Source organism: Dreissena polymorpha, chromosome 15 (assembly GCF_020536995.1).
Source record: "Dreissena polymorpha isolate Duluth1 chromosome 15, UMN_Dpol_1.0, whole genome shotgun sequence".
In the NCBI taxonomy this organism is placed as follows: Eukaryota; Metazoa; Mollusca; class Bivalvia; order Myida; family Dreissenidae; genus Dreissena; species Dreissena polymorpha.
The window spans coordinates 57,919,404-57,939,893 of record NC_068369.1 but is presented as its reverse complement, the minus strand read 5'-3'; the positions used below and the strand labels follow the sequence as shown (position 1 = coordinate 57,939,893).

Genomic DNA, 20,490 nt, shown 5'->3' with positions numbered 1-20,490 from the left:
TTACGAATTCTATCTACTTCTACTACTACTACTAACTACTACTACTACTATTACTACTACTACTACTTCTACTAGCTACTACTACTACTACTACTACTACTACTACTACTACTATTACTACTTCTACTACTACTACTACTACTAATACTGCTGCTAATAATAATAATAATAATAATAATAATAATAATAATAATAATAATAATAATAATAATAATAATAATAATAATAATAATAATAATTCCACTACTTTAACAACAACAAATACTTCTACTCCTGACTTTTTCTTGCGAGCACATTTTTTACTCTGGATTTTAATTAATTCCATTTCATTTAACTTTCATTTAATTTAAATGTTTGTTAACATGGTTTTCTTGTATTTAGATCGTATTTGCAAAACCGACATGTGTATGAACAGAGCTGTTAATGAAAATATCGGTTGTTGAAGGTTCTTTATTTTTAAAGTTATCAATTTTATAAAAAGAGTATAGTTCGTTTTCGTGAAACTGTTAACTAATTTTAATTATTTTTATCCCTAAATGACAATTGATACGTTAAAACATTTTTGCAGCTAGATCTGTGTTTTATTTCCATGGACTTGTTAATGATTTGTTATATAAAAGTGTTTACATTCATACAAATACTTGAAAATGCGTTTCATTTGTGCACGTCAATCAAGATGAAGCCGGTATCTATACAGATCGGTATTTTCCATTTAACCGCCGATATTCAGCGTTTATGTCCAGTCAGAATAAAGAGACTGTTCACAGATGGTTGCATCAACAAGTTTCGTAAAAACGTTTCTTATATTACAATAGAATGGAATGTATTCTTTTCAAACAAATAAAATAACACTTTTGCTAAAGAAAACTATGAACATATATGTTAGTCAATTGATTTATAATAAATAATTAATTTAAATTGGAAAAACAGTAATTCACTTGTAACGATTTTCATCGATAATTTAGCAAAAAACGTATATTACCGCCATAGCTTTCAAACTACCTACCTAATTTATACTAACCTTTGCTTGTATAAGTCTCGGATTTGGTTGTTCTTCTTAGGCCAATACGACTGTCTCCAGCTCAATAACAAAGCCAATATGAATTCAACTTATTAATAACATTCTATTCTTATCGGTATTATGATGTTCAATTGTATCGATTTGATACATTTTCAGCTTCTTAAGATGAAACAAATAATCGGGTTTGCGGGATTCGGACTCGCCTGTCTCAACGGCTTGTTCAGCATACTTGCTCTTGCACTAAATGTTTGGATGGAATCAGATCATGAAAATCAAGACGGCGGATACGCCTCGTATGGATTATTTAAATATTGTGGGAAATTTTCGCAAGGCTATGTGTGCAACGAAATACCACCTGTTGGTAAGTATAAATATTTTATGAACAAGTTCACATATATGTTATCATGTTCTGTGCAAAAAATGTAAAAGGATCTTACACCGAATTGGAACGATTTTGAAATAATTTGTCTTAATTGCGATAAGTCAAACGATGCTTTCAAGTTAAATAATGTTAATAGAGGGGCATATATTCCCAAAACATTATTCAAGGCACGATGCGAACAAATTATAAGCTGTAGCCAATGTTCAGCTACAATAAAACATTATTATTCATTTAAATACATAAACGACCATTGATGTGTTTAGGACAGGTACTCGCTGCTCGCGGTTTCGTAGCCCTGGGCATGATCCTGATGTTGGGAGCTGCGGTAACGGCTGGTGTGCGTGTGTTTTTCTTGAAAGACAAGAACATACTTTACCTGGTTACCGTCGGATTGTCCATAGCAGCTGGTTAGTTACCATTTTTCTTTTTACGCACATGGATAATGACTTTCATAGAATATGTTGTTCATATTGGCTTTCATAAGTTTTCATAATAAATATATATTTTGACAAATAAAACGGTTTCTTTGCTTGATGTCTTCTAGGCTTTTGTCTGCTCATCGGATTCGCCACCTACGTTTCCTTCTTTGGACACTACGTCTCTACCGGATCCTTCAGATATGGTGGTGGATTTGCTCTGTGCGTGATTGCCTGGTTGTTCAGCTGGATCCAGGCTGGGGTGTTCTTTGTACACGGACGCATGCCCGATTCACCTGCATAGTTTGCTGCATGTTTATTTTATGCCCATCGACGGTGTTATGTTGAAGAATGCACGAACCAATTGTATCTATTGTAAAATGCGCGTTAACACACTCTTAGTCGTATTGATTTAATAAATGTTTGTATTTTATGCAATGTATTGTTGTGTTTGAAAAGCTATAGTTTTTTATAAAGAATACTGATAACGAATACTGTAGTTCAAACTATATTTTATGTTAGCAAATCACTGTATGTCGTTCTGCGTGTTACATCTTATTATATATAATGCACATATTTAGGTATTTATCTATTGACATCTAACTATTTTATAATACAAGTGTTCAGGAACCAATATATGAATACGAGTTTTGCCATGCACACTTAAACACCTATCCAGCTATAGTTGACAGATGGATTGATTTAATTTCACCCATAGCCACCTAAAACAACACGTAATTGTTTCAAACTCACAAACAAAACTCATGTGCGTTTTTGTTTAAAATATTTAACCTCTTAAATCGCGATGCCCATAAGCTAGTAGTGCAAGTTAATTTGAATATAATTGGCATATGCGGACAGATCACTTTTCCATAATATTGAATTGCTGGTGGAATTCTGCACAAAATGCAATAAATTAATAGTGTCCTTGTCACTTTTTCCCACGTATCAGCTTAATGCTGCATTTCCTGTACACACGCGACGTGAGGAAGGCATACTACTTTTGCAAGTTGAAATCAATATCACTTGCTCTTAAAGGAACTGTTAACCACGAATGACGAAAAAAGAAAAAATCTAAAATACCCTTTTTACAATTATTAATGTACATTGAATAAAATTTCACGACTGGTATATTACATTACTTGAAAAAAGTTCATTTTTTCAGTATATTCGGTAATAAAATTTCGCAATGTGAAATTGAAGGTACATCGCGAAAATAGGTGACATGACAATAAACACATTATAAATAGCGCAAGTAGATTGATCATTTTATATGTTAAATACATACAATTCACTACGCATGTACAATTTGCATTCCTAGGTTCACCACGTGACGATGACGATGAATCTACTGGCATTATTTATAGTTAACTGGTAGTTACCTGGTAGACATACCCAGTAAAATTTATTACCGAATATACTGAAAATATGAAAACTGAACAACTTTTTGCAAGTAATGTAATATACCAGTCGTGATATTTTAATCAATATAAACTAATAATTGTAAAAAAATACGGTATTTTAAATTTAGATTCACATCGTACATGCATTATATACATGCTGGCGAATTCGGCTGTACAGCCTTTTTCGATTTCAGAATGAAATATATGGCTAATTTCGCATTTTTCGACACATATTCTTCTTAACTTTTATTTTAGTTTATATTGAAATGTATATATAATAAGTTGTTTTACACATTTTATATTAATTAATAAATATTTGACAAGATCGTATATAAGGGGCGAAATATTTAACCATTAATACCAACAGTTCAAAAACGCAACAAACGTCATCAAAATTGTTTAATCGTGTAGTTGACAAAGACTCACATTAACACAAATATCAACAGCCAACTACGATGCATGTAAACTTTACTTAAATAAGAAAGTGAAAAGGTTCGCAAGCCGATGATTTATTTCATTCGTTTAATCGCGCGGAATATCTTTTTAAGCGCAAAATTACAAAACAACAGACTGACGGGACTTGTCGATACAATTGTGTATAGTAGTGTTATCAATCTCCACGCAGAGTTGTCGTTCCTTACTCTCACATACAATCTCTACCATCACAAGAAAATTCTTCCAGATTTGGTAGGATTTTTATTTAATTGGTTTCAGTATTATATTATAAAAAAGTTGTATCCTTTTCTTTTAAATTTTGAAAAAAGTGTATAAGTTTAGGTTCATTATAAAAAAAATACCTTAATTCAACAATGTAAACATAACAACGGTAAAATTATTGTACCACGTACGTGGCTCGGCTATTATCACGTGGTTGGTTATGAAGGCAGGGATTTGATTCAGCTATGCTGGTTCCCGTCAAATTTCTGCGCTGATGTTTTGGCGTTATATCGAATGTGCTTGACTCGATGTAGGGCGACATCGGTTTTATGCATTCATTTTACCTACGTTTGCAAGATATTACATTCTTTCCGGTATTTTAATAATACAGGTACTAAGCTTTTCTTTCCAGACGATCATTGCTTTAATAAAAATATTGTCATTGACACGTTAAATAATATTTTATTTAAGCAATGAATGTGTCTTTGTTTGCTTTAAGTCGTCTTTTTGTAATCAACAAAACAAGTGTATAATGCTTTAAGTTTTATGCTTACATTTACAAATCAAGTTTCACACGTTTATAGCAAAACAAAAGAAGATAAGAAGCAGATTATCAGAAATCAAGGTGTTTATCAAGCCTGGTACCTAGGGTACTGCATCCAACTTTTCATTCGCTGCTCCCGAACTATTCTTAAGGTGGTCTGGACTTTAAGGTGTTACGTTGTTACGTTAAAGGTTGGTTCCCATTGCCGATCCGATCAACTCGATTCCCGACCAAACTCGATCAAGTTCGACCAAAAAGGTATACACGACTTTTTCTCGACCTCTTGTTGAAAACACACGACCCACACACGACTCATTCACGACGTCCACTAAACCATTTTCCAATTTCCACTCGATCATCTCGACCTATACGCGAGCCCTATACGATCTCAGCTCGACCAAGTGGACCTCAGCTCGATCACCACCAGATCTTCACACGACCAGATCGTGATGGTCGTACTACAGTCGTACAAAGCGATATAAAATAACTCGGGTAGAGGTCGAGCGGATCGGGTACGGAGCCTGTGTATGGTCGAATAACAATCGGGAAGTGATCGTGTAGGTCGAATAGCCGTCGGGTAGCAGTCTAGTAAATCTGTACATCAAATCGAGTAGAGGTCGAATGGATCGTGTTGCGATCTAAAATGACTGTGGTAGAGTTCGAGCGGATCGGGTACAGATCGTGTAAAAGATGTCAATCCGATCGCCACACGATTGCTTCACGATCAACTTGATCTTCGACTCGACTTATACACGACCACTACCCGAGCGCTTCTCGATCCATTTCCTACTCGACCGCTACTCGATATTTGTTGACCTGTCGAAAAATATCGGGTAGGAAGCCCGACCAATGCCGAGATACCCGACCGTCCCCGACCACTCACGTCGACCGAACCAGACCAGTACCCGACCGCTTGGCCAGACTTGATCGAGTTGATCTGATCGGCAGTGGGGACCCAGCTTAATGTAAATTTAAATGGTGCAATGCACGGTCATTCACAAGGGTGATGTTAGTGCTATTTCGGGGCGATATGAAACATGATGTAGGACTATTGCAAGACATGATGTCTCAAGGCAGATGTCGGACACAAATTACAATGCATGTTCATTCTTTGCGTTGTTAAAAAAAATGTCTTCTTCATATTTTTGAAAGCCACGGCGTAATTGGAATTGAATTGCCCCGAAACACTTAAACTCACAACAAATAGAATAGTGAGTCACACTTTTCTTTTGACATTTGGCTGTGTTTTAAGGGTTTGGTGCTGATGGAAAATTGACATTATTTATTAATGGCCTATTTACTACTGAAATGGTGTTATATCATTGAAAAGAAGCAAATTCCCACCGTAAACAAACATTTCATAAACACGCATTTCACTGGATTCTTTTTTTTTAAATCCTGAAATTCGTCGATAAGATAATTTGATACCAAAATAGATTTAACCGATAAGGGTTTATAACAGTCATGTGTTTCATTCAAACCTATTGACCATCATAGACAGAGCATAGCACATGAATCATGAACGATAGGAAACATGAATGCTTGTGTTAAAGGAGAGAATGTATGTACATTATTTAAATATACGTTTAAATCTCGTCAACCAGAAGGCTCCTTGGGTTTTGCTCCCTATTTATTTAATGAGGAATACATGTAATACTCTGGACTATGTACCGATATAAATTCGGGTATTTTAATTGAAGCAGAATCCTACTTTTTGATACAACTCTTATGATTTTATCTCATATAATTCCTTTACAGTATCCTCATTGCATCATTATTATGCCAGGAAGCTTACTCTATAGTATATTTTATATAATAAAAATGTGTTGTTTTTTGCATAGTATTTCTCTCACATGTATACGAAGAAACATGTGTAGACCATTAACAAACATATACAAATATCACAACTATGGACTTCAGTATTTTGACCTCTACTAATTCCATTTGATCACTGCAAATTTCAAGCGCATGGTCATTTGACTCCTGCTGGTTTTTAAACTCTATTGATATCATTGTACTAGCGTTGAAAATCAGTCGAACGGAAAACCCAATAACGACAAATCGCCTCTATTGATATTAATTGGTTATTTCTTAAGTGCTAATACAGCCACAGCCGTAGGTAAACATTACTGCTGTAGTAAGCCGCGTAATAAAGGGCGAAATACTAGCTTGAACCGGCGTTTGCTTATGATAGCAAATGTGCAGAGTAAAAATTGTTATGTATTGTTTTTGCATGTCGGATTTGTGGTAGCAATAGTCGATTTGCGATGAAATTATATTGAACATCGCGGTTAAACGGATCGTGTTTAACGGACAGTGTATATCCCTTTTGAAAATGCTTCAGCCACATTTAACGTCAATGCCAGGCGTAAGGACCAAATTGAACTACATCTTAGTGATATTGACAGGCTTCAGTATTCCGTGTACTTTGTTTTCATTACTACGTGAAACTTGGTTAGACGAGGGATATGTCTGGTCCGGATTGTGGCAAATATGTGGCAGGAATGGGTCGTGTTTTGATTTGATCTGTGTTTCGGGTATGTAAATACTATTTGTTATTAGACAAATGCGATTGGTAAATAATTTACTCTCAGAATGATACGATCCGCTGTTTAAACGTTTAGTAATTTTTTATTAACGACACGTTGACTATTGAATGACCCCAGTAAGACCTTACAATAATCATATGCGTTGGCCTGAGTGCCATGCCTGGTTTTCTGTTTGATGTATGTTTACATAATATGGATTAACCTGCTTATACTTCTAAACATCTAACCATTTATTTTCCGTTTATAACGGCATCACATAATGTTTGATAACAAGTACCCTTCTGCTGCAAATATGTGTTTACCGTCCATGTTATATCTATTATGTGATTATGTTTTCCTATATCATTTGTCGACAAGTCTCCTGTAACAATTCGTTACCGTTAATACGTATTAAAGCATCGTTATCCGTTCGTAAGTGTGAGTAATCGTATTTTGGATGGCTATAGTGTATAATGACTCGTATGTGCGATGCCTCGTAGGTGTGATTCTGGATAACTAGTGCGTTCGAGTTCTCGTATACGTGATGACTAGTTGGTGTGTTTACCCGTGTGTTTGATGAATCGTATAACAGTCGTATGTTTGATGACTGATATGTATGTATAAGCTTAGATGTGTGATGGATCGTATGTGTTTTTACACTCGTTGTGTGGCGACTATTGTGTTAGATGACTCGTTTATGCTACAACTTGTATTTAGGTTGAATCGTATGTATCATGACTCATATGTGCGACTACTCATTTGTAAGATGACATTTGTAGGTGTGACGACTTTAAAAATTATATAATCGCATATCTAAACATGTTTTTGTGATATGACGTACTACGTGTTTGTTGACTGTTTCCACGAAGTGTTAATTTTTTCCATTGCAGATGGGATTGTACAGACCAGAAACTTACTATATGCAGGAATATGCACCGAAGTACTGTCAACATTGGTATCTTTGCTTTATGTGTGTGCACGAAAGGAAAATGTAGTTGTACTTTCTACCGTCCTCGTGCTGTCGCTTACATACGGTACGTAAATGTTTATGTCACCGTAAGCTTTTAGTAAAAATTGTGTCCACAAGTGATTCTTTCAGTGGAAAAACAATGTGTTGTGTACAGTCGTTACCATACGTGGCATGTGTAAGCTTCGAGATACCACAATAAAAAGCGGCCGCATGAACATAACGACATAGGAAATAATTTATCTGGACTGGAATTAATGTTATTCGTAATTGTTGTTGATTTTTAACGCAAGATTTTCCAATGCTGTGTCCGCTGTTTTATAATATAGAGCATATTATGTGAGTGTTGTATAAAGATCAAGTTTTTTATGTTCGGCTCGAACCATGGTAGCGCTGTTAGATTCACCAAATAATTCACATTACAAAATATATTAAATGCATATAATTAGTTATGAATCAAATTAACCTCTGTTATGCATATCTCGCGCGTATTTCACCGAACTAAATAATAAGTCAATTTAAATGCAATATTAGGTTTTCCGTAATACCTCACCAAAATATGAGACAGCATGCAATACCAAACATTGAAAGCATGCATGATTTACTTGGCGTTCGTATGTATCTTAATTCGTCGACCATTTTGTATAACCTCCTTATTTATAACTTATCCTCGCTCTGAGAAAATCGGGTTTAATGCATGTGCGTTAAGAGAAATCAAAGAGTAGGCTGTGTAGTCCACACAGGCTAATCATGGATACACTTTCGGCTTAGACTGGATTTTCGTATAGAAAAAAAACACACACCTTAAACGAGAAAATACATAAAAACGTAGAAGGTCGACCCTGATTAGACTCTGCGGATGCTCAGACTAATCTGGGACGTCACTTTACGCGCATGCATTTAGCCTGTTTTTCTCAGAGCGCGGCTGATGTGTTGTGTTTCAGGTATATGCACTATGACCGCTATTTTCAAGTATGCTCGAGATTCAGATAGCAGCAGCTTTGGCAGCGCCTTTGTTTGGTGCGTCGTCGCCTGTATATCGGGCTGGTCAATGGCTGCAGTCACCACGTTACTTCTGTGTCAGAAACGATTGTGTTCAAACATACCCAACTGGTGCTCAAAACGTCTAGAACATTACGTTCTGTTAAGTCAAGACGAAGTATGACAGGTCATATATGTTGAAAAAAAATGTTAAGACAAAATATGTTTTTTATTTATAATTAATAATAATGGATATTTTTATAAAAATGAATAAACAATAGACGATTTATTTGCAAACACTAATGCTACGAAGCATTCCGGGTCTCTTCGATGTACAACGATCGATACAACTGTCGGACTTCAAACTAATATAAGACACTATATAACACGTGTTGAGTATATTTCTAAAATTGGTTATGTTAACTATAATCAAGGGACTCGAGCTCTACTTTTTTTAAGGAAACTTTTATTTCTTTTTTTATTAGAATTAACAGTTTATAAGTCATACCTTACTAATTAATTTATTTATTGGAAAAAAAGAGGATTGTACCATGCATATTTTATAATTTTGATTAGAAGCATTAAGCATCATTAATAGGGACACGTGTCGCGCCGAAAATTCCGGTACGTAGTGACTTTCTTCCCAACCCACGAATTGCTTCACTTTCTATGTATACAGCTTGACGTTAACTGAATAAAATAGTTATTTTTTTCCGTGAATGAATATTACATCAATATAAAATTCTGAAAATAACACATATTCAGTAAAATTGTTCATTGATAAGTCTGTCGACACGTTGCTTTTTACTTTATTGTTATTGTGTATAATAGCACTGATTAAAAGTCATAATTTAGAAATGTATGAAATAAACTATTGTTTTTGAGTTTGTATTCCACAAAACATGACACTTCCATAGGCGGATCCACGGGGGGGGGGGGGGGGGGCGGACGCGGCGTACGCCCCCCCCCCCCTAAAATCGCCAAAGTAAAGTCAATTCATTGGATGTTTCACACTTAACTAGATCTAAATCACCTATTTAAACTTGTCAAAGCCTTCGAAATCACTAATATCGTGGAGCTTCCGGGGGGCTTCGCCCCCTGGACACCCAAAACTATAAACTATGCACATTTTTGGCATTATACGAAGGTACTTTGATGAAAATATATAAGGCGTGACATCCTTGAGAAGTGGTTGTCAAAGCCTTCAAAATCATTTAAATCGTGAAGCTTCCGGGGGGCTTCGCCCCCCGAACCCCCTAAACGATAAACTATGCACTTTTGGGGCATTATAAGAAGGTACTTTGATGAAAGTTTATAAGGCGTGACATGCTCGAGAAGTGGTTGTCAAAGCCTTCAAAATCATTCAAATCGTGAAGCTTACGGGGGGCTTCCCCCCCCCCCCCCCCCCTGGACCCCCTTAACGATAAACTTTGCATTTTTTGAGCATTATAAGAAGGTACTTTGATGAAAGTATATAAGACTATGAGACGTGACATGCTCTAGAAGTGGTTGTGAAAAGCCTTCAAAATTACTTAAATCGTGGAGCTTACGGGGGGGGGGGGCTTCGCCCTCTGGACCCCCAGCAAATCTTTCAATATCCCTTCCCCCCCCCCTCCAACCAGAAATCCTGGATCCGCCACTGACTTCGCGCAATGCTAGTGACATTTAATTTACCGCTCGATATAAAAACCGCACAGATTCTGCGCGTAACAATATCATAAAGTATTGCTTCTTTAGTGATGAAATTAACAAATAGGTAAATCAGAAGACACCTTTGGATTTGTGCAACTGTGTACGTTTAGCATTATGATAACGACACAAAAGTAATTTTTTCCGCGATGTGATGGCTTTTGCTAGCTAAAAATGCAATATTTGAATGTGTTTTCCTCGCTAGCAACTCGACGTGTTGCAGTGCTATGTCGCACAGATATCACGTAACGTGTTTCGTCTATGCGATTATTGTAAGCGCATATGCGAGACCCCGTCTATGCTATTACAAAAACATTTGAGTCGCGCAGATGAAACCGAATAAATACAAGATAGCATGTATATTTTAATACCGGCCGTACAAGTTAAGGGGGTGCAATGGGGATATCGCAATCGGACTCTCAAATACTAGTACTTCATCTTATCGCTAGACCGCTTGTATATCTGTAGACACAATATTATGTTCGAGACAAATCGACTTTAGACAACACAATCTTATAGACGCACTTATATTTTCTAGCGTTTTGTTTCAGAGTTGTACGCTCAATGTTGAAAACAACCCAAATTCCTGTCTTTCAGATGATTAATTATAAAGCAGTTCGATTCCGGCGGAGCTATTCGTTTCCGCGAAAACATATCCTTTATCAATCACCTTCTTTTCGAGGTTGAACATTAGAAGCTCAGGGTCAACATGAGTTTTGCTCTAAATAGTTTTACATTCAGCCCTATCGTTGATGCTCAGATAACCAGGAATAACAAATAAATTATGTTGTATATCATCAACACGTTAATAAAGAACTTGACCTGCATTACAAAGTTATACATATTCTCCTCCTCCACCTCCTCATCATCAACATCACCATTATCATCTTCTTCTTCTTCGTCTTCTTCTTCTACTTCTTCATCATCATCATCATTATCATCATCATCATTATCATCTTCTTATTCTTCCCCTTCTTCATCATCATTATTATCATCATCATTATCATCATCCAAATCATCATCATCATCATCATCATCATCATCATCATCATCATCATCATCATCATCATCATCATCATCATCATCATCATCATCATCATCATCATCATTATCCAAGTCATCATCATTATCATCATCATCATCGTCATCGTTGTCGTCGTCGTCGTCGTCATTATCATCATCATCATCATCATCATCCAAATCATCCAAATCATCATTATTATCATTATTATCATCATCATCCAAATCACCATCCACAGCATCTTCCTAATCTTGTCTTACTTTTGATATAAAAACACGTTTCTCATAGACCTTTTAACAAAACATATTGAATGTTTCGGTCACCATGAGGGCATCATACCGTGATGTGTATGACGAGGCCATTAAGTACGTTTATTACATGCGCACTGTAGTAGTCTTGGTAGTAAGTTTATTGTAAACAAAGGCCACCAGCCAATAATACATGTATATATAATAAATATACAGATCATACAAAGGTTTGCCCATACGTATATATTAACAATGAACTTAAACTGGAAACAACACATACTAAAACTACAAGTATTACGGTCAATTAAAAACTGGTTAACACAGAAGGCTAATTTTAGTATAACAAGATAATTTTCTTTTTTTAACAGATCAAAGAAATTCAAATTAATTTTTCTGATATTATACCAATTATAGAAGTAAGTTTGCATAATTTCAGCATATTTAAAAGATTAAAAATACACTTTGTTGGTCTTCTATATTAATGGAAGAATTTTCCGATAGAAAATGTTAACATATTCTAGGATTTCTAGGTATTCCTAATCCTCTCTGTGAAACCGATGACGAAACCTCGCGAAAGCTTGCCTGCAGTGAAATGACATTTCAATGTCTAAATATCGTCCGTGTTTAACAAATTGTTTAATTGCCTGTACGTAACAATTTTATTAAATATTATGCATACAATTTGAAAAATCTAAATAAAATCATAACGTGCAATATTTGTTATGACCGATTAAAAAGCAGTATTAAAATGTTAATAATCACCCGATGCAGAGTATTTGCCCCGGACCAGTTTGAACCGTTTACACAAATATATATTTATTTAAATTTACTGTATAACTTGTCTTTTTATTCATAGTTGTTGATACTATAAACTCCTTTCTGTGAGACACAACGCGTATTCATATGCCTGCAACTTTTAAATGAGCATTTACCACAAACCAAATTCAAACACTATACAACATATAACTGGTTAAGAATATTAATATAAACTTCTATTACGCGAAATCATAAAAATGTATGAAAAAATACTTTAAACATATTTTGTTTATTGAATACATATTTGCGTATACATAGTTTTACAAAAGGAACTTAAATTACTGTACCGAGGTTGCAAATAATTTAGTAAAGTGTTGTCACGAACTTTATTAAGAAATCGGCAGTTTTTACGTTGGTAAATGCATTCATTGATGTCAGTGCTGATAATTTACACACAAGAACTTGTGTTGCCTTTACATTCGATTTGGGAAAGATACTTGGAAACAGCGACTGATTAAAATTGCATAGCGATGTTCGAACACTTTTACACAGATAAAGAAGTTTATATAATAAAATATACTGCGGTATGAGTCTGGGGTTTTAAATGTGCATGGCAGTTTTTTAACAGCATTAATATATAATTAAAATAAAAGTAATAAATCATCCCATTATCAATTGTATTTATTTATGACAAGTGAGAGCATGTTTAAAAACATACATAGATGCATGGCTGTTTTTCTGACGACATTTTAAATAATAAGGAAGGCACATTAAAAAAGTTACATACTTACCACACAATTTAATTGATTATATACCCGATCATAAAAATGCCATTGCACTACCAATATCACGTTTTGAAAGCACAATGCAACGCTCAAGTTATGTGTGCATATAATAACACAGAACAAGTATTCGTCTGAAGATACTAGTATAATTGTTCTTGATCTTTCTTATTCTGTGCAGTCGTTCTTATAACATAAACCAGTATTGCATTCAACAACGCAACATACCATCCAAGAACACATGCAACAATACAACAAAAAGCCCGTTCCGTAACCAGTTGTGACGTTGCGCTAAAATATTCCGAATGCCGTCCCCATAGAGAATCGTGAAATTATCATATATTAATTGCAAGGCGCTATCAACGTATTCTAATTTCGTTTATGTACGAACAAATGTACACATCAGTGTTGGTACTTTTTCTACCAATGCTGTCGATGCATAACTGTTTGTTTGTGTAAATGCCATATCTGGTCGAGGCGTTTTTATTAAAGTGTCGGTACTGTAACTTGAAGTCAAATGCAATGACAACTACATTTGGAGCAATACACTAAGATATAATTAAGAAATAGACTGTGCATTTGGCGTGATGATAACCAATAACATTTCCATATAATGCTGAATTGTTCTCTTTATGTACAGGTAATTGCTTTTGTTCATTCTTTTGTAATGCGTACACAATAACTAATAAATTATAAATGAAGCGGTGATACTCTTCTGTAATAATCAGAGACAAAACTAATTTTATCCCACTTTAACAGCGAATTCGGTAGATTAAAGCCCCGTTTATTAAATTTCATCTATAATCAACGGCACGCGCTACGTTATTAGGCTACGTTGTAAACAAATGTAGTTCCTTGTATATAACAACTAAATGTTTTATTTATGTTATAAAACTTTTAGATTTGCAATTTAATATGAATAAAATTGTAATTAATAACGCACGACTCTTTGTCAAACGATATTCTGATTTTTCAAAATGATTATTTGATCAGCGGTTATTTTTGGAACGCGGAATAATACGCTGACCTTGGTTACACTACAGCACGGACTCTAGATTCAATATACACTCCGTGACTACAGTAATTATCAAAGTACGATAAACACTCGTGAAAACGCGAAATTATTCAGTGAAACTTATTTTGTTTAAATAAAAAGGTTTACTGAATAAAAAGTGGGATAAATAGAATAATAGGTTAGTGTTGATTATAAACGGTGTTAGTGTTCGGCACGAAAACGAAAAAGCACTCGCCAAGGCACGTGCTTTTTGTTTTCTAAGCCTCGCATGATAAACCTGATCTATAATCAACACTAACCTAGAATTCTCTATGTATACAACATAGGATATTTTACCTGAAATTCGGGTAAGTACATCATTTACAACACAAATCTATGAAATATATAAATAAATAAATAAATAAATAAATAAATAAATGAATAAATAAATAAATAAATAAATAAATGAATAAATAAATAAACAAATAAATAATAAATACATAAATAAATAAATAAATAAATATTCTTATGTGATTTTTATCAAGTATTTCTCATTTTAATTTTTTTTTAAATACCATTCGTAGCGTGTATGTAAGGCATATTTTAACTATACGTTGTTTGGTTATAATGACCAGTAATTTAATATGATTTTGGTGTTCATTGAACAACAATTAAATGTTCCTGTATGTACAACATGGATATAAATAGCATCCAATGACAACACAACCATAGCTAATGTATTGAACCAAGTAAGTTGGCAATTATACTTAAACTTTAAAAGTCAATTTGCAGTCAATGCAGAATATGTTAATAATCATTCATGCCGTCTATTAAAATCTAGAATACTATCGATATTAAAAAGACATTTTTCTCTAAGAGGTTTTCTTTCTTCATGGAATTAAAAGAAAATATTACCTTTTCCTTTAATTAAACCTCCTTACAAAAGCCGAATATAAAGTGCAATGATATGTTTGTTGATATTCCACATTCATTTAACAGGGAACGAACACTGAGTTTTCCAGTTTCCACATTCTCTCATCACTACAATCGTTATCACACCATCCGTAATTTTGTTCTCTTGATTAATTCAACTTTAAAATGTAAAAGTGTTATCTTAAAATGTTATTTTTTATGATTTCTGGTAACGACTCAAAAATAAAATGAATAATAATTATATTCCTTTTAATCTGTTAAGATTAACAGCAGCTGCTGATTAGGGTTCCGATAATGGTACCTAAGCAGCATGCAAATACACACGGGTACGAACAATCGATAACTTGACCTTTGATTTGTGTGAATGCGTTCAACCCGGAGAAGTATGAACTAGTTTACATATACATTTGAAGAATTAATATTTTTAGTTTGCCGACGTTTGAATTACAACTCACCTGCGCCGATAGAGCATATAATAGAGACGACAACAAGAGTGCTGTTCTTCGACACAAAAGCATAAAAGCTCGATGAAAAAGCAGCTCCAATCATAAGAAACAAACCAAGAAATGCAAAGGTCCGGACAGCTACCAACCAACCTAAAATATAAAAAAAGTTATGCTATTACATGGGAAAAGGTGTGTCGAAATTAAACAATCCAGTCGGTTATAGTTTAATGTATCAATGATTGCATTTCGAGTTAAAAGTGTGGCTGTTGTTGCATTTGTTATGCCACACACTTTCAGAGAGGGTGCAGATATCCCTTTGAATTGTACTTCCGGCTTGCCGTCTTGTCAGAATTGATCTCGCGTAACACGCACATTATTTCACAAGAGGGATGACACTTTAATAACAGATAAACCATCCTGTGATCCTGTGATCTTGCGCTCCTTTCCGGGTTGGTTGATATTATGGGCAGAGTTGTGTGCCTTTATCCAGCAAAACGATAACAATTTTTACAATGACATTTAGATTTTGTATCATGTAAAATAAACTGCAGTTATAGTTACACAACTTTACAAACCTATTAGCCAGAATGTTGTCCTCTACACCTGGGTGTGTCATTGTTCTTGGTCAATATTGAAGAACTGACAAATAACATAAATGAGAGCATCCGTGTATTTCTGATATATGTGTATTTATGATCCAACGTGTGAGGTAGTTCATAAAAATGCCATCAAAAAGCATGTTAATAACATTAATTGGAACTGATATTTTAGAATTATGAAATAGGGAAGAATATATTTATTACTCAATTGGAACTGTCTGTGATCGTTAAATGTAGTTAGTAAATTCGATGTGTTTTAATTAGTTGTTGATTTTTATACCAAACATAATATCAATATAAAGAAGTGAAGCATTATTTAAACACAGTTACACATTTAAATATATTTTATTATTCCCGCTCTTATCTCCAAATGTACCTGAAAAAGTAGTGAATGGGACACAATAATCTATTCCACACTCTTTCCATAGCCCAACATGGCAAATGCCATCGTCACGCCAATTGTCCAAAAACAACGCCAGGCCACAACACAGAGTGCTCAAACCGCTGAAGAAGACCGCCCCACAACATAGTACTTGCTTTGAGTCACTCATTGCTACGTTGCTATGCAAAAGTATTAGCTCGGTATGTGTTTCTAAAATATGTTTGGTCATCGAAAGTTTAAAAGTTTAAACGTGTTTATTTAATGCTGATTATAAATCAGAACAAATTTTATTATATTACCAGGTTGTTGGCGTACGATTGCACGAGAGTCTTATTTAAACAAATAAGTTGTTGCTTCCACCTTAAATACAGATGCGTTTAATTGAAGGGGCTTCCCCCGGTTTAATATCAGCCAATAAGTTCAATGCAACATTACTAGAAGGATATGACGTCATGGGTATTTGGGTATTAATTTTGGGACGCATTGATTAAAGGGATCTTTTCACGCTTTGGTAAATTGACAAAATTGAAAAAAGTTGTTTCAAATTCGCAAATTTTCGTTTTAGTTATGATAATTGTGAGGAAACAGTAATACTGAACATTTACCATGGTCTAATATAGCCATTATATGCATCATTTGACGATTTTAAAACCTAAAAATTATAAAGCGTTGCAACGCGAAACGATTGAATAATTTGGAGAGTTCTGTTTTTGTCGTTAAATTTTGTGAAACTACGAAGATTGCTTATATAAGGTATAAAATACGTCTAGTACGTGTACTCGGCGGAATAGCTCAGTAGGCTAGAGCGTTTTTACTTCAGGACTCTGGCAGGACTCCAGGGGTCACTGGTTCGAAACCTGTTCCGGGCAATGTTCTTTTCCTTTTTTTAATTTTATTCTTGATTTTTTACTGGAGCTTTTACGATCCAATGTTTACATTTATCGATATAAAGCATTTAATGAATAAGTTAAAAAATGCCAAAATCTGTGAAAAGGCCCCTTTAAAACCCAAAGCTTTAAAATGCTATGCAGTTTCAGGATGTTTTGCTTTTCTAAACTGTATAACTAATTAACTGACTTAAATTCCAGAATCGTAACAACCACACATAGTATGACCTCATCACAGATAAAAGATGATGGGGAAGTGAGATTTATCTGATAATTGAGGATATTTGCTATTCAGTCGCTGTCAGATATATACATTTAAGCACACGATAACAAGCATGGGCGTTCGTATATATATGTATTTATATTGCGAAATAGAAATCCGGGATAGCGGAAGTCAAAAACAAAGCGAACCAAACAGCATGTTGGGTGCTTAATAAGGCTGTATGTAAGGGAGTTAATGCTGTTTATTAAATAAAAATCCATCTTTAAGTTAAATAGCAGCAATAAACTGTCACACTTGCATTTTAGATCTGACGTCAACCACTTAAAGGTTAAATCCCCAAGGGCAGTTTCCAAATGACGGACAAATGTACTTTTTTAATTGTTGTTTTGTATTCCGCGATTTGTATGTCGCAGTTTCAACAACATGTTATAAATATAAAGAAATACATGACGAAAACCAAATAAGGTTCGCAAAACGATTGACGACTGTGTACGACTATATTTATGATAGGTCTTTTATAATTAATAAATTTTATTTAATTAATAGCACAATAGTGACAAAGCCTGACTTGAGTTATATTTATTGGGGGTACAATATTATCACATATCTCTAATTCATTATTGGGGGTACAATATTATCACATATCTCTAATTAAATGTATCAGACATTTATTTAATAAAACTATACGCCATATGTCAATATTATTTACGCGTAATATACGTCTAATTATAATGTCAATAATCTTAATAACTTATTTGTACGTGACGTTTTGTATGTATGTATTTCTATTTACCTTGCAGTCAAGGATAACCAATGATCGTGCAAGCACTTATTTTTAATGTGAGCTTTGGTTTTTTTTTGAGTGGGCTTTGGTTTTGAAGAGACATCAAGCAGAAGAGACAGTATTGGGATACAAGGAATCCGGGTGCGATATCCTTGGTCTTTGGGAATAGATCCCTTGGTTCTTTAACGTGCTCAGTGTATAGCACCGATACACGCAAGAATTACCTAGGTTTCATACCAATACATCTCTAGGTGGGTGGGAAACACTTGAAGCATTTCTGAAATTTCCAGTGCCCCGGCCGGGATTTGAACTGGGGACCTCTGGAATGGTAGACCAGAGTGTTACCATTCGACCACCGCACCACCACTGTCTGTCTCACTTAAGCGAATTACATATGAATAATTATTAACAATATAATTATAATTATTATACACATTATAACACATTTTATAGGATTTTAATAAAAAGAAAATTCTTGTGTAAGTAAAGGGAATCTCCAACATATTGTATCGCTAAGGTATTTGCCTTACACGAAACAACGGCATGTACACTATCATTATTTGAGTGGGCTCACTTCTTAGGAAGACAAAATGAGATGATAGTGCGGTCAGTTTCATGACCTGGTCATAGAACTATGTGGGGGATTTGGAATTTAAAAATACTTTAATTGAACATGTTTTGATATTGCAGATCGATTTGAAATGTGTTTTAACGATCTCAACATTTATTAACAGTTTCAATGTGATATGAATAAAGCTTAGACTTAATTGCCCTTAAAATTGTTCTCTTAATGCTTTATTTTGCTTTGTCCACTCTAAGGCGTTGACTCCCTTTTGATTCATTAGTGTATGTTTTGATAAAAAAATCACGTCTTTAAATGCACGGATATTGGTTACGGGCCACACAATAATGATTATTAATTTTTGTGATGATAAGTAATAAATAATCGGGGTTTAACTGGAATTTGTTATATTTGTTATTTTTATTACGGTCATTTGGCACCTACCTGGTATTCAACACGCACAGTTGTCAATTTCTGGTGTAAGGATGCACAGGGTTCATTTTCCGTAGTAGTAAGAGTAAAATGCGTTTGAACACACATACTATACAGTCTGAATCACTCCTCCCAAGCATACCGCTTTGATAGTAGGAACTTTTTATTGAAGTAGTTCCGATTCGTTAATTAGATTTAGAGGGGACATGTGCGGATCATATTGTGTACGTGGTAGAAGGCGTTAAGAACGCCAACACGATTTAAGTATGAAGCATTTACGAGAGACACTAGCCATGCCAGAATGGAAGAAAAAGTCATGGGTCATGTGAATGCGCCTCCATTCAATTATTCTATTTTATATTTGAAGTTCAGCGGTCATATCTCTTACAGTTTTCGAGATATGCCCTTCAGAGAAATCTAAAAAGAAGAACGAACGCCTTAACGGACTACCTGATTCCAGTATTCACAAAATTCTTACATTTCTGTTCTGCTGGAGTTCAATTTTATTAAAAGATTTATGAAGTCAATATGCATATTTTTAAGTTATCACACGATAGTTCTATGCCACCATGCAAACATATTGTGTAGGTAATTTAACATGATTACCCAACATATTGCATTGAAGAGCAAACCAATAAATGCTAGTTACGCTTATGTCATATACACAGCGAACTAACAATGCCTAGCCCATACACACTTGGACTTTTAAAATCGATTGAATATAGCTCAGTATAGTAAAACTAAAAGTGACAATATTGTTGTGCACATGTGTTATCATTTGAGAATATTTATGGTTCACTCGTTTTTGGTTGATTGTTTTCATGGCATATAGAACGGTTAAATTATGTCGCTG

The 20,490-nt window shown here is 34.5% G+C and overlaps 1 protein-coding gene and 1 long non-coding RNA gene across 3 annotated transcripts in view; both read left to right on the top strand.

The window, feature by feature from the left end:
- Positions 1-2,252, top strand: part of LOC127860556 (uncharacterized) — a 5,622-nt gene extending 3,370 nt beyond the window's left edge. For both annotated transcript variants that reach the window (XM_052398677.1, XM_052398678.1), the window contains exons 2-4: positions 1,178-1,382; positions 1,667-1,810; positions 1,948-2,252. In XM_052398677.1, the coding sequence (XP_052254637.1) occupies positions 1,187-1,382; positions 1,667-1,810; positions 1,948-2,123 (516 nt within the window). In that variant the 5' untranslated portion in view covers positions 1,178-1,186 and the 3' untranslated portion in view covers positions 2,124-2,252. The remainder of the gene's footprint in view (positions 1-1,177; positions 1,383-1,666; positions 1,811-1,947) is intronic.
- Positions 2,253-6,651: 4,399 nt separating this feature from the next.
- Positions 6,652-9,716, top strand: LOC127861118 (uncharacterized). The gene is made up of 3 exons (XR_008040074.1): positions 6,652-6,960; positions 7,842-7,985; positions 8,863-9,716. It is a non-coding gene; the product is annotated as an uncharacterized LOC127861118 (long non-coding RNA).
- Positions 9,717-20,490: the final 10,774 nt, after the last annotated feature.